This window comes from Juglans microcarpa x Juglans regia, chromosome 3D (assembly GCF_004785595.1).
Source record: "Juglans microcarpa x Juglans regia isolate MS1-56 chromosome 3D, Jm3101_v1.0, whole genome shotgun sequence".
In the NCBI taxonomy this organism is placed as follows: Eukaryota; Viridiplantae; Streptophyta; class Magnoliopsida; order Fagales; family Juglandaceae; genus Juglans; species Juglans microcarpa x Juglans regia.
Window position 1 is genome coordinate 9,533,938 of NC_054598.1, and position 15,599 is coordinate 9,549,536.

Genomic DNA, 15,599 nt, shown 5'->3' on the forward strand with positions numbered 1-15,599 from the left:
TAAAATTGTTATGTCTCGAAATCAAGTCTTCAGTTTACTGTTTACCTTGCTATAGTTTTAAAAATTGCCAAATTAGTTTATCTGTCATAATTTCTTAAGAAATAGAAATGCTACGTGGTCAATGACTTGACAAGTCAAATGTATTGAAAGTTCGAAAGTTCTAACAAAAGTTATATTAGAATAAAATAAAATAAAATAAAAATAAGAATAAAATGTATATAAGAAATCAAGTTTTAAAAATAACCAAGTAAACAAATAGAACTTTTAAAAATAGAAAAACTTCTCTAAATTAATCAACATAACAAAACCCTTATTTTAAAACCAAAAAACTTAAAATAAAATAAAAAAGGAGTAAGGGTTGGTCGCCCACGTTCACTCCTTCATTTCTATCAAGTCACACGAGCTGAGTTTTATTTTTATTTTTATTTTCAAAACAAATATATTATAGATATGTTGAACAGTTAAAGAATATAATAGTTAACAGGGTTAGAGGCCCTAACATTCATCTCGAACCATCAAATCAAATACACGAAATAGAAAAAAAAAAAAAAAAAAAAAAAAAGAAGGTATAAGATCAATGACTTGACTCCACACCCATTTTTCATAAAGGAAAGTCGCATGAAGCGATTTTGATACAATCCGATAAATGGATTGTAATTGTAATACTATGATTGGAAATCGCAATGAAGAGATTTGTGCTGCATTTCGCTAGTCTAGACTAGCGCAGAAGACTTCCACTACCTATTTCCCACGATCCTTAGTTAGAAGAAGCGAAAATATAAGAAGATAGCAAACAAAATGTGTCGAATCACCGACGAACGACCATCAAGGACTGTGGCTGTGGGTGGAGGCCACGCGCCACTCTAGAAGAGTGGAGGTTGGTCAGATCTGAAAGATCCGAGATCGCTAGCCTCGAAAATTCCACGTGTGACGGCAAAAAGCACTCCTTAGTGCGGCTGCTCGTGTATCTCACGCGCGATTTGAGCCGCTCATGTGACTCACATGCCACTCTATTTGACATTCTACTTCAGGCATCTGAATGATCTCCTGCTGGGGAGTCCTGCCGTGGGGCGCATGACGATTAGGGGTGCTACCCGCACAATCAAATCTCCACAGCACACAATTCACAAACACAATCTCATCCTCCATCTTCGGTTAAACCTCATCCTTCCTCCAATATCCATTCCATAAATCAACAAAAAATCAAAACTTTAACCAAGATTCTTACCTTCAATGACGAAGATGCAGACGAAAGGCTACGATGACGGCATAGTGGAGTCTTCGACACCGATAGAGAATTAAAAATGTAGAGAGTGAGCGAGACTGGGAGAGAGAGAAATGCAGATAAGGGGCAGGGCGGGGCCGGGGCCCCGCTGCCCACCCTTAATGGCGATTGTGGGGAGACCAGAAAGCAGTAGATCAATGTTTCTCCTTGTTATAGGTGGAAAACAAAATAAAAATCGAAAAAAATAGACTTGATAATTTTTGGACAAACCAAATAAGAGGAGGGAAGAATGAGCCAAAGTTCCACCCCTCTGGGTGGAGAAGATGGGATATTTGGGTTTTTGGTTGAGAGCAAAATGGCTCGGAGAGGGAAAAAAAAATGTTTCTTTTTATCCACTTTTGACACGAGTTGAGTTGTTGTTGGTGTTGATGTATTTTTTTTTTTAACAAGTGTTGATGTGTTTTTTAATTGTTTACAAACGAAATTATGGTGGAGGGACCAATCTTTTAAAGAGTTTAATTAAAAGAGTGAGAACTACTTTGATCACGAAATTTTTTTATCAAAATAAATTTATAAATTAATACAATTTGATATAATACGTCAAATTATAAACTTATTTTTATTATAAAATAAATTTAATGTATCACATAAAATTATATCAATTTATGAATTTAATTTTATAAAATTTCTTAATATCTATCACACTTATCATAAAAAAATATAATACAACAATTTGACTTAAAAGCAAGTGATCATCTCGACCAACTTTATATTTTAAGCCACTAAAAACTATCACCAGTGTAACATGATAATAAAACTTGTCTTTAGAACAACAACTTCAATACATCCGAAGTGTCTAATTCAATTTGATTCAAGTTAGATAAACTAATGGCCTAGTCTCCAAAAAAGCCGAAAATTATTTGCAAGCCCAAGCTAAGCAAAAAATTATAGTCCTTTATTCTAAATTATGTTAGCATGACATAAAGCCATATTATAATGTGAATTATACACTCAAAACACAAAACATATGCATGCACAAGTCAAATATTGGAGTGGCCGTCGCTATTATTCGTTAAATTATTAAAAAAAGCATTGAAAAAAGCATCAGATTCCCGGGATGCATGCCGCCCACATTAATTAAAGGCCAAGACCATGCACTAAAATAGCAAAAATATTCAGAACTGATACATTATATTACTAATTGACCTCCCAAGCGTGGAGCCATGCATCACTCCTAAACTACTGCTATATATATATATATATATATATGTATATGTATGTATATATATGTATGTATGTATATAAGGTTGAATGATCAATTAAGCTCATGTTCTTTGGGGGTTTTGTGAGAAGATTAGGAGCTGAAATTCAGGTCATCCCGATTCAAATTATATTTTGATCTAATGGTGTCAAACCCCTGCTAAAAAAGTAATCAAGCATTAGTTACAAACATGTTACATGATACATGGAGCAAAGACACACACAGATCCAATCCTACCCTTATCATCTGAACTTTTGTAGGTCATAATTATTTATTTAAACCATATGGTTGGTTCGAGTAAATGACAAAAAAAAAATCCCTATTCATCAATTCCATAGATACAAATTAAGGAAAATTAATTTTATTACCTTTTTCTATTCCATCACAATCAATGCTGAAAGAGATCGTGCCGTCCCTAGGTTAGCTAACGAAGAACACGGTTGTCTTCATGGAAAAGGTGGAATTTTTTTTATTTTCTTCTTCAAATTTGAGTTTCCCGCATCTCTTCCCCGGTTCACCTTGTCCTCTCTGTACCTTAGGTTTTTGCTTTTCAGTTTGCCTAAATTTAATATATATGGGTATGATTTCAAATCTACCCACTCTGTATCTAAAGTCCTCTGACAGAAATTTTTTTCCCCCCTAGATCTGAACAATTTCAAATCTGCCCTCTATAGTTGTCGACTCCTACGAACGAGTTGATATTGTTTTTAGATCTGAACATATTTTTTTAAGATTGTTTTTCAGTTTGGTTTAATTTATTGTGTATGTGTAAAATCTGGAAGACGAAAAAACACTTGTGTTTTGCATTGATGCTTTTAATATAGAATAGATATATGATCGACGCTGCTGGATCATAACGGATTTTACTTCTCTATCCCCCCGTTTGCATTACAAACACAATCGGTGGTAGCTTCTTTTCGCGAGAAAAAAAAAAAAAATCATAGATTCCTTTAGATTAGAATTTATACAGGTTCTGAAATTAAAAGAATGTGATTATAGTTTATGTGGTCACCTTTCACTACGTTTCTGAATTTGATGTCCACAAAAGTCCACTCTATTAATATTAACTCTATGATATATCTTTTTCTTTCCGAAGTTTCTTTCATCTATTTGTATTTAATGATATAATCTCTTTTTGTTTATGGTTTGAATTTAATGCCTTCGAACCACTCATAAGAAGAAAGTTGGCAAAGATTAGAAACAGCATGAAAGGGGAAAAAATGGCAATCAATTCAATTGAGAATCATGTAATGCTTATATTAGATGATATTGGCCCGCTACCATTTTCTTGTGTAGTAAAAATGAAAGGAAATCCCTAGAACTTCAAGACAAAATACATCCCAACAGAGACCAAAAGCTACCCAGAGTAGAATTTTTGCCAAAAATAGCTATATGACTCAGAGGCTTATTCTTATTCCAAGGATAATAATACTAGTCACACCGCTCTCAGCTCCCTACTGTTAGTATTTTTTTTTTTTTTTTTTTACTTCATGATTAAAAAAGTATTTTTTTAAGATGTTGTAATTTTTTTTTAAAAAAATATATTTAAAAGTGTTAAAAAATACATGTAAAAAAAGAAAAAAAAATACCAAAATAACTAGGGCTATAATCAAGCCAAGACGAGCAAATCTTTGACTTACTGAGCTCGGCTCGACTCAAAATACTCAAGTTCGAGCTCGAACCCAAATTCGAGATTTTTTTTTTATTCTTAGTTCGAACTCGACTCGATAAGCTAAACTTTCGACTCGAGGTCGAGCTCGAATTTTTTATTTTTTGAATAAGATTTAATAATTAATAAATTAAATAAATAAAAAATCTAATATTTAATTTATACAACTAACAAGTAAAACTTCTATTGAATTATAAAATTTTAAAAAATTTATAAATAATTAATATCTAACTAGTTAATATTTATCTAAAATAATAATATATTATATGCCTCCATATATTATTAATACATACACTTAATATGATAGCATATATCTATTTCATATATAGTTATCACATCCTAGTATATGAAATTATTAAATTTTATCGACTAATTATTATACAAATTATAAAATATACTCATAAAGTGTATTCACTATATAGACATAAGTAATTAGATTACATATTATATATTTAATTATAAAAGTGGTATGCTTATATTATTAGCTAATACATATATATATATGTATGAGTAATATAATACACCACACTCTCATCCTATTTTAATCATACTAATCGATATGTAGCACATTCATCACCATTAGACGATAAAAATATATGCAATAAATGATCATTTAATGGTAATAAATGTGTCACATCATACTAAGTGGGATGAAAATGAGATTATAGCACGGTGTATAAAATTTTCTATAGATTCATATATTTATCAATATATGAATGAGTTTTAATCGAGTCGAGCTAACGAGTTGATTTGAGCATAAACGAGCAGACCTTAACAAGCCTTAACCGAGTCGAATTTTGTCGGATATTTGTCATTTACAATTCGAGCGAGTATCTGCTCTCATGAACGAACTTTTTTTTTCACAAGTTGAGTTCGATTAGAGTTTAACCGAGCGGGCTAGTGAACAGACTGGTTCATTCACAACCTTAAAAATAACTAGCGGTGTCTGTAGTGCCACCCTAAAAATTAAGAAAAATAATATTCTCACCACTAGTTCATACAACTCAGTGTTACTGCTGAAATTTTTTTTTTTACTTAGTGATTAAGAAAGTATTTTTTAATAATATTGTATTTTTTTATTTTTTAAAAAAATATTTAAAATTGTAAAAAAATATATGAACAAAAGATAACAAAAAAAGGAAGATCAAGTATGCTTAATGGTAGCTCCCAACGGAGCGTTGGACGTAGCACCGTCCTTATTCCGAACAGCAAACGGAGTACACCCATATCAAAACCAGACTCAACAAACACATATAAGATGATGGTCTTGAATATTCAGGTTAGCTTCAAGCATGTACGGATGCGATGTGGACAATCAAGTCAACCACACGGGTGCTGCAAATACAAAAGAATTTAGGGAAAATCAGAAGTCTAGGTAGATAGCATTTCATAGATTTTGAACCCTAATCTGATCGATATTAGAAGGAAGAATTTAGGGAAAATCAGAAGATTACCTGTAGCCCCACTCATTGTCATACCAAGAGACAAGTTTCACAAAGTTTTCATTCAATGCAATTCCGGCCTTGGCATCGAATATGCTAGACCTGCATAAAGTAAATCAAGCATGCTTAAAATAACAATGTTATATCAGGATCTTTACCAAGAGTAAAATAAAACAAAAAAGCCAAACAGACATACAATCATATTTCTTTTATCGGTACATACACAATCATATTGAAACATTACTCTTACCTGCTGTCACCAACAAAGTCACTAGACACCACATCATCTTCAGTGTAACCCAAAATCCCCTTAAGCTTGCCCTCGGATGCATCCCTGAACATTGTCAGATAGGTACAGATTAGAACAGATATATAATGGATATGGTAGAAAAAGCCATGCTACTAGTCTTGCCACGTAATATAGGAAAGGATTCCACATAGAAAAAAGCTAAAGACAAGCGCCATGTGCAATCGTAGCCCACATCACTTTAATAAAATGACAACATTTCATAAACAGAGCCCCTCCCCCCTTCCTCTTCAACCTCTCTTTCTCCCTCTTCATCTCAGATTAGGTGGGAGCAATAACATTGCGATTTTCACTTGTCAAGGGTGGCTGAACCCCACAAACCCGTTGAGGATCGTCATCAACAGCGCCACTGAGTTGGAACTCCCTCTCCTTCTCAGCTTTCTCACCCTTCCCAACCTGCTCAGCCCACTCTACACCAACCCCACAACTGTTTGCCAAAGTTTGACTTTGATGGATTTTGAAAATTTTATTTATGAAATCTGTAATTGCGTTCCTAGCAAAAGAAACAATTTTTTTCTTGTAAATATTTTTTTGCATTTTTCAATTCATACTCATATTTATAATCTGTTTAACTAATTTTCTATGGATTAAATTAGAAGTTAGATTTCATAACATTACACAGTGGTGGTTTATCTTCAGCCATCCACAAAATCTTGAATGTATCAGTTGGCTCTAGAACTAAAACTAGAAAAAGTATACGGGTTTGCAAATTGTTCGAGCTATTTGGCAATTTGCGAACTGGAACTTGGGAGAAAGTTACGAATTGGGTTTGGAAGAATTGAAATCAGTTTTGTGAACTGGGAGAGATCTGAAGATTAAGTAATAAGCGAATTGGAAGTGGAAGAAAGTGGTTTGCAAGCTGAACTGGGAGAAAGTCTGGATTTAGGAGAACGGGAATCAGATTTGCCATAACTTTATCTGAGTATGCTTCTTCTTCTCGTTGTTTTGTTTTTTTTTTTTTGTTTTTTAATTTTTTATTGATGCAGACATCACGTTTTGCCAGGTCATATGATTGCATGCCGACTCCTACCCACGACTGTACATAGCAGAATTGTTCCACATATAGGGATAAAAAATGAATTTTCGAACACTTACTTAATAGCCTTTGTTATCTCCTCATATGTTGCCTTCTTCTTAAGCCTGACAGTGAGGTCAACGACTGAAACATCCACAGTGGGTACACGGAAGGACATTCCAGTCAATTTGCCATTAAGTGATGGAAGAACTTTCCCAACAGCCTATATAACCACAAAAATAGGCAGAAAATTATTCAAGATGCTAAATACAGCAGCACTATGGAATACTGACCGGAGAGTAATGCCATAAACTCCTAAATATGATTCGCAATTAGAGTGAGTATTGAAGAGCAATTAGTAAAAATATTCAGCGAGCATGCAATGAGTCACTACAAACATTTATATCATCAGGCAAACAACATTGTCAATAAGAATTGGTTAACTACCTTAGCAGCTCCGGTGCTGCTGGGGATAATGTTGAAGGAAGCAGCTCTTCCACCCCTCCAGTCCTTGCTTGAGGGCCCATCAACAGTCTTCTGGGTGGCTGAATCACAAAACACACAGCAACCAACACCATTAAACTAAAATCGAAAAAATAAGACGGACAGAAGGATTGCCGCATGACCAACAGCTTACCGGTAATGGAGTGGACGGCTGTCATTAGACCCTCAACAATTCCAAAATTGTCATTGATAACCTGTACACAAATTTCACACCACCTCAGAATTGAGCACAACAATTCAGAATACAATTTCAACCATGATACACTATCTTAAACCTCATAAATCTTGATTTTAAAACAGACCTTGGCGAGGACAGCAAGGCAGTTGGTGGTGCAGCTAGCGTTAGAAACAATGTCAAACTCGGGCTTGTATTCCTTCTCATTCACACCCACAACAAACATGGGCGCATCCTTGCTAGGAGCAGAAATGATGACCTTCTTAGCACCACCCTGATCACCAAATAATCAAAGTAAAAAACGCCACTACAAAAATTCCAACAAATCAACTCCATTTCTCATTCTCATTCTAGACAAAAACATCCAATTAAATCACGTAACACATAAAGAAGTATGATTTCCATCCATAAAACCCCAAGATTAACCTTCACTAAATCGAAAAGAGCAAACCTTCAAGTGAGCAGCAGCCTTTTCCTTGTCTGTGAAAACACCAGCAGACTCGACGATATACTCGGCTCCAGTCTTTCCCCATGGGATCTCTTCCGGGTTCCTGAATAAATTCCCACAAAAAAGGCAGCGTTTTATAATTTCTCACGACCATTGATCGCAGTACAAACAACAAAAGGAAGCCGGCACCGATCATGCGATGAAATACAGAGAATGGGAACTGTTACCTGATGCCGAAAACAGCGACGGGCTTCTCGCCAAAGAGAAGGGTGCTGGAGTCCTTGACCTTGATGTCGTTGTCCTTCCAGTGGCCGTGAACGGTGTCGTACTTGAACATATAAGCCTGTCACGTACTCAATCATTAGTTGAAGCTAATTCCTAACCAGATCCAAGTTCTCTCACTAACAATACGATCAGTGAAATTTTTCTATTTCTTTTTGTTTTTATTATCTTACCATGTAGTCAGTGGTGATGAAGGGATCGTTAACGGCGACGAGTTCAACATCATTTCTCTGAAGAACAACCCTGGCAACCAAACGACCGATCCTTCCAAACCCTACAGATCAAACCAGTATACAAACGAACAAAACCCGTCAGAACCTGAAAAAAAAAACGACCTTCCAAAACAGTAGAGACAATAGAAAAAACACTCGAGACAAACATTTCAGGGATCGGAAAATTACCGTTGATTCCAATCTTGATCTTCTTGTCGGAGGCTGTAAAAATCAAAGCACACAGAGAGAATCAGCAAACGAAAAGATTTCAGATTACAAAACCAAGGAAGGAGAAACAGGCATTTAGAGCACTCCCAATGCATACTCTATAATATATTTTTCTTATGAAGAAATTTGTTTAAAAATGTCCTAAATGGATATTATATTTCATCTTTATTCTACATTTTACTACAGTAATTCCGTTACATCTAAAGAAACCTGTTCATTCTTGTAAAATATTTTTAATTCATTTTTCTCTACTCGTCTGTTTTTTCCATTTCTTCAAAATCTTTTATCTCATTTCAGACCGACCTCTCTATTTCCCACGCTTTCTCTACTCGTCTGCAACAGTTCACTTAAAGTTTCTCTCAAATGACACTCCCAGTCACCGAGTTTTGCTCAAATAATTATTTTTAGCTTCTGGTTCCTCTCGATTAACAATTTCATATCTTTTCATATCAAGTGAATGCATACAAAATATCTTCTTTTTATTTTTTAAATTATTTTATATTTTGATTTAACTTATAAATTTAGATTAATTTAAAATAGAATATAATTATATAATATTATATATAAAAATATATTATAAATATAAAAAAATATGAAAATATCATTAATAGTTAGATAAAATATTTAAAATGAATAAATGATATTAAAAAGTAAATAATATGAAGAAAAAATAGATAAGTTTAAATATGATATGTTGTAAAAGGTAATATGTAAAATAGAAAAATGAATTTTATTGATGTATTTCAAATGATAAGATAAAGAATCCATTTGAGCACTAAAAAAAATTAAAAAATATAATATGAAAAATAATATGAAAAATAAATAAATAAGTTAATATATGATATATTATAAAAATTAATATGTAAAATTAAAAAAATAAATTTTAATGATATATTTTAAAAAATAAGATAAATAATCTAAATAGTGCTCTTACCCATGACGATCGGGAGAGATGGCGCACTTGTAAAGAGACCTGAGATTTGAGAGAGAGTAGAAAGATTAGATTAAAAGACAACGGAGAGTGATCAGTGAGTGAGGGAGAGAGGAATCGGAGGACTATTTAAAAAGGAAACCGGCAACCGGTAGTTGGTGGGTTGGTCACGTAACCAGGTGTGTGATTCGAATGGCTTAGAACCTGTGGGTAAAAAGAAGATGTCGACTTTTAGGATACTTTTAGACGATAAATTCATTTTAATTCATTATTATAATTTTTTTAAATTTTAATATAAAATATAATAAATAATTTATTTTTTTTAAATTTTAAAATAATAATAATATTAAAAATAATATTTTAATAATATTTTATCATATCAACTCAACTCAATTCAATTCAACATCTAAACGCAACTTTAATTTTAGGTGATACTGATCTTGGAATTAGTTTGCAAAGAGAAATTTCTGAGTAAAGATTATCTCATTGATAAATAAAAGTTAAAAAAAATATAATTTTAAAAAGAATATTATTATAATTTTAAAATTTTTTTAAACATAATTATATAGATTTATATGAATAATTTCGAAATGAAGACAATATATAGACTAATTTATTTGTAATATTAGTCTAAGAAAACATTTTTAAAAAATATTGAAAATAAAAAATAAAAAAATACATTTAACACTTGTCGGTAGAATTCCCATAGCAGCATCCATTAATCTATCGCTTTGAAAAATATTGCTGCGTCATCTTTTCCAAACAATTGTTTTTATAAGACTTTGACTTTATTTTTTGAAGAGTTTTGTCTTATATCAGCCCATCGAATATGAAATATCTATGGGTAGAAATTTATGAATTTTTTATGAAAAAAATTATTATGTTGTCATAATGCTTAAGGCCGGTTTGAATATAAGAAGTATTTTATCTCATCTTATCATTATAATATTTTTAAATTTTTATATAAAATATAATAAACAATTTAATTTTTCTAAATTTTAAAATAATAATAATATTTTACTTAAAGTTCAAATTTTTATTTTAACTCATCTTATCTCAACTCATTATCCAAACGACATATAAATAAATTTCTACCTATTTTTTTCTTTGTTTCAAAAAATTTTATTATGTTGTCATAATAAAATTAAAAATTACCAAATTAGTTTATCTGTCATAATTCTCTTAAGAAATAGAAATGCTACATGGTCAATGAATTGACAAGTCACATGTATTGAAAGTTCTAAAAAAAATTATATCAGAATAAAAAAAAAATGTATATAAGAAATCAAGGTTTAAAAATAACCAAGTAAACAAAAAGAACTTTTAAAAATAGATAAACTTCTCCAAATTAATAAACATAAAAATAAAAAACCTTATTTTAAAAACAAAAAACATTTTTATTCCCCTAAGACCAGCCCGTCTGTTTTGAAGAAGAACTGTTAATTTTATCAACTTTTTTTTTTTTTTTTATTCCATCCCAATCAATGGTGGAATGAAAACAAGCTGAAAAACGTTGAAATTATATTACGTGGCAACTCACGCTAATTGGTGTGAACATAAAAGTAAATGCCCTTATTGTATTGGTTTCTTTATTTGTTTGGTTCTGTGGAAAGGTCTACCAAAAACAACAAAACAAGAGGAACATGTGTGCATACGTACATACATTGGGTTCTTCTTGATCTGTTTCTGATCCAGAGCTGATCCAGAACAACGACATTAATATAATTTAACGCCTACGTACGTACATACAACGTTCACTTTTTCTTTAGATTTCGTATTTCAGTCTTCTTTTCTTCACCACAACAAAAAGTCAAAGTCCTAAAACGCGTGTTCCTTCCTTCTTGGTCAGCACGCATGTCTAAAGCAAAGTCTATTACTATCTATATATATATATATATTTATAGGTAATTACAGCAAGAACAACCGAGCTGAATCCTCTAGAACCACGCGGTTTTTTTTTTTTTTTCTAAGTAAGTTTTTTTACAATTTTTTTAATACAATTTTTATATATTTATGTAAAGATTACTTTTATAAGTCGTTTTACGAAAATTTTCTTCATTTAAAATGGTTATATATATATATATATATGCTGATTAATGCACAAACAAGTTTGGATTGAGGTATTTTTCATCTACGGTGTAATAGCATTCTCAATGGCTAATGCATAATACAAAAAATATAAATTATTCAAAATTTTTTTATAAAATGAATTCCATCCAATTATGTAAAAGAACGTGTAAAATATAAATTGTTACTTATAACAGATACTGTTCATCCTTCAAACAAGGTTTTTATTATTTATACTTCATTTACACCCTCATTAATTACTTTTACTTTTCATTTCAATACAAATTCTTTTTATTGTTCATCATTTAAAACACCTCTATTTTATTTTTTTCTAAAAAATATCTTGAAAATATTATTTCTCCAATTTTTTCATATTTTGATTTTATTTTTAAATTTTTTTAGCTTATATATTTTTATTTTGTGTGTATAGGACTTAATTATAGTACATTGTATATAATAATATATTGCAAATATAAAAAAATATATGGATATTACAACTTTATTGGTAGAAAAGAAATGTTTAAAAAGATTAAAAAAAATATTATTTAAAAGATATAAAGAAAAAATAAATAAACTGATATATGATATATTATAAAAGTTAGTATGTAAAATAAAAAAAAATAATATATTTTAAAAGATAAAATAAAAGAATCATTATGAATGCTCTTTTATTCTAAACATACAAAATTCTAATAAACATTTCATTATAAGAAAAAAAGCACCTTTTCCATTAAAATAATACAAAAAATAAGAAAAAAAAAATATTCAATGGTTCGCCGGGTTGGCATAACATACTTTCACAGGACTTTGTTTGGTTTTTCCGAAAATAGCAATGGGCTTTGATTAATCCATGTCAGTCAACAAAAATCCATGAACCGCAGTATTGGGCTTTGAAGTTCAGTTCGATAAGCTTACAATACTCACTTTACCCGAAAACATGTTAACAAGGTCCTAATTTTAACAAATGGCCGAAACCTCGTCTCATTTGAGATGGGGAAAAACAATTGTCGAAAGACGTGTTTTATAACTTCTCGCACGCGATCACCTATAATTAAATAGTAAAGAGGTTTGGGGGTTCAATAGAATATTTTCGATACCAATAATAATATGATTTCTCTAGCAAAAAATTTAGATGAGATCTATAATCATACCTAAACCCTATAAATAGAGTTTTGTGACTTTTTCGAATAATATTCGATAATCGTCCCACTTGTTATTTAAAATTCAAGTTTTAGAGATATTAGAGATTATCTTATCTCCAAATAAGTTGATCACCTTTCATCCCGAAATATTAGGACAATTAGTTGTTTGGCTCTATTCAGATGAGACTCACATGAGATTAGGCCCTATATTCATTATTGTACCATGCCATGACCCAAGTTCATGATAATACCCAACAGACCCTCAGGGGAGAATTAAGTCTCTTCCAACGACCAAGACCAAAGATCTATGTGGGATATAGAATTATAAAAGTAACTTCATATGTCGATGTTGATAGGTTAAATCTATTAAATATATTTTTATATTTTGATATATTATATCAAGCAATATTTTGAATATCGTTTCGGTCGAGACATTAAAACGAGATATTTTGATATCAATACCTTTTCGAATACAGTTTTAGAATAGTTTACGTATGAATAAATTTATATATAAATATATGTAAATTATATTCTAAAATAATAATCTATATATGAATAAATTATATATAAATTATAAATAGTCTGATCTGAATTAGAAAGCTACTCAGAAAAAGTTTCAAAGGGAATTACATAAAGCACTGCTGCTCCACCGTTTTAAATGTACCGTTCAAAGTTACTGCTATTATATTTATATTTTTTGTAAATAATTTAAAAAATATAATACACTAATAATAACTTTGAATGGTACATTTAGGAGGAAAATATAGAATTTTCTAATTATATGTTGAAAAATTATATTTATAATCATAGAATGAATAAATGTCATATATTTCTTTTGAAAAAAATAAATAAATATAGAGCATGCATACAAAAAATATATATATATTTTTTAATAATAAGCTCAACTCTTTTTTTAAAAGAAAATAGAACGCTTGCATAAATTATGAATGTATTTAGCATTGCAGTCTGGAAACATCATGATACGTGGGTTTGAACAAAGAGTTAAATGCCTAGCACGGAAAAGAAGCAAGAAGGGGAAAAAGGAAGGGATTTCTCAACTTTATGTTAGGTGCGGTTTAGATATTAAAATAAGATAAGATAGTTTTAGATAAAAGATAAATAAAATATTATTAAAATATTATTTTTTAATATTATTATTTTATTAAGATTTAAAAAATTAAATTATTTATTATATTTTATATAAATTTAAGAAAATTATAATGATAAAATAAAATAAAACACTTTTTATATCGATTTTATTCTATCATTTTTGTTGAATAAATATATTAATAGGTGGATCCCATTAAAGGATAAGCACTGCGGATTCATGATGTGTCAGTGGCTAAGGAATAATCTATTATTTATTGTATACTTTAGTCACATTTATATGATGTCTGTCCAATTACTCGACACCATTGCTTTCAATACAGAAGACAAAGTTTAGTGGAAGATGGCAATACATTTTATTATTATTATTAGTAGTATTGTTATTGTTGGTATAATTGATTGAGATGAAGAAGTTTTGTTAGAATTGCCTTCTATAAGCAAAGCATGCATGGTGGCCATCATCATCAAGTGGAAGCACCTCTTAAAGATCAATTTGGATACGATCGATACTCGGTCAGAAAGAAAGCAAAAGGGTTTAATAAAAAAACTAAAGATTAATTTGTTACTTTCATTCATTTTTTAATAAAAAAGACAACAAAATTGTCTCACTTTAGACTACAAACAATTGCAAAAAAATTAAAGTAACGGTTTATTAAATAAAAGTTTAATGTAATGTTGATAAAAATAACGAGTTATTACTTATTCTTGTTAATTTATGTAAGAGGAAGGTGATTACTGATTCTTGTTGTCCTATTTGCATGCTTGAAGATGAAACACCAGTCCATATTTTATGGACATGTCCCTCTTCTAAGGATGTATGACTACTGTATTCTAAGTCTATTCAAAAGGCAAACATTCACACACCTAGTTTCTTCTATGTTTTTGAGCAGTTGCTTGACAAATTATCAAGTCAGGATCTTGCGTTATTTGCCACCCTAGCTCAATTCATCTGGTGTAGAAGAAACACACTAATTCATGATGGTCCTTTTCAATCTCCCTATGTGCTCTATGGTAATGCAGTTAAAGCTGTTGAGGATTATAGCAATGCAAGATCAAAGCCAACAGGGTCACGAACTCAAAACCCTTTGCCTACTGCTCAATAGGAAACACCTTCATCATTTTGGGTGAAAGTAAATTGAGATGTGGCAGTAAGAACTAATTTTAACAATATTGGTGTTAGTGTGGTGATAAGAGATGTTTATGGTTCTGTTTTCACAAGTTTGATACAATCAAGATTATTTTGCACTGATCCTATGATGGCAGAAGCAAGAGGATTACTCATTGCTGCTTTATTTTGCCAAGAGTACGACTATAAGAAATCATACATTTTCCAGCATTCAAAATTGTCGCAAATAACCATAATAATCGCCGCATTTGATTATTTTCAACGATTTATAAATCGCTGCAGGTTCGTCGAAATCCTAAAGCCGTTTTTTATCAATTTCAACAATACGTAAAAATCGTCACAAAAAATTACTATTTTCGGTGATTTTAGTTTATCGCAAATGTTCCAAAAATCGACGGAAATGGCCTTCTCGTTTACCATTAAAATCGCTAAGAAAAATTATTTCCGGCGATATGTAT

The 15,599-nt window shown here is 30.9% G+C and overlaps 1 protein-coding gene across 1 annotated transcript; it reads right to left on the reverse strand.

Annotated features, from left to right (window-relative positions):
- Positions 1 to 5,282: 5,282 nt before the first annotated feature.
- LOC121254433 (glyceraldehyde-3-phosphate dehydrogenase, cytosolic-like) lies at positions 5,283 to 9,808 on the reverse strand. Its single transcript, XM_041154483.1, has 12 exons — positions 9,703 to 9,808; positions 8,730 to 8,762; positions 8,502 to 8,602; positions 8,274 to 8,389; positions 8,050 to 8,149; positions 7,726 to 7,872; positions 7,557 to 7,617; positions 7,367 to 7,464; positions 7,000 to 7,142; positions 5,848 to 5,931; positions 5,610 to 5,699; positions 5,283 to 5,490 (listed from the first exon to the last, which is right to left on the reverse strand). Exons 1-12 carry the CDS (start codon positions 9,704 to 9,706, stop codon positions 5,442 to 5,444), a joined length of 1,026 nt encoding a protein of 341 aa, XP_041010417.1. The 5' UTR covers positions 9,707 to 9,808; the 3' UTR covers positions 5,283 to 5,441.
- Positions 9,809 to 15,599: the final 5,791 nt, after the last annotated feature.

What these genes read in the sequence shown, in the direction of transcription:
- LOC121254433 (XM_041154483.1), bottom strand. An exon ending in AGGCTGCTGCTCACTTGAAG is followed by an intron (nt 7,873 to 8,049) that starts GTTTGCTCTTTT and finishes TTTGGTGATCAG; the next exon opens with GGTGGTGCTAAGAAGGTCAT. An exon ending in GACTTTGTTGGTGACAGCAG is followed by an intron (nt 5,700 to 5,847) that starts GTAAGAGTAATG and finishes TACTTTATGCAG; the next exon opens with GTCTAGCATATTCGATGCCA.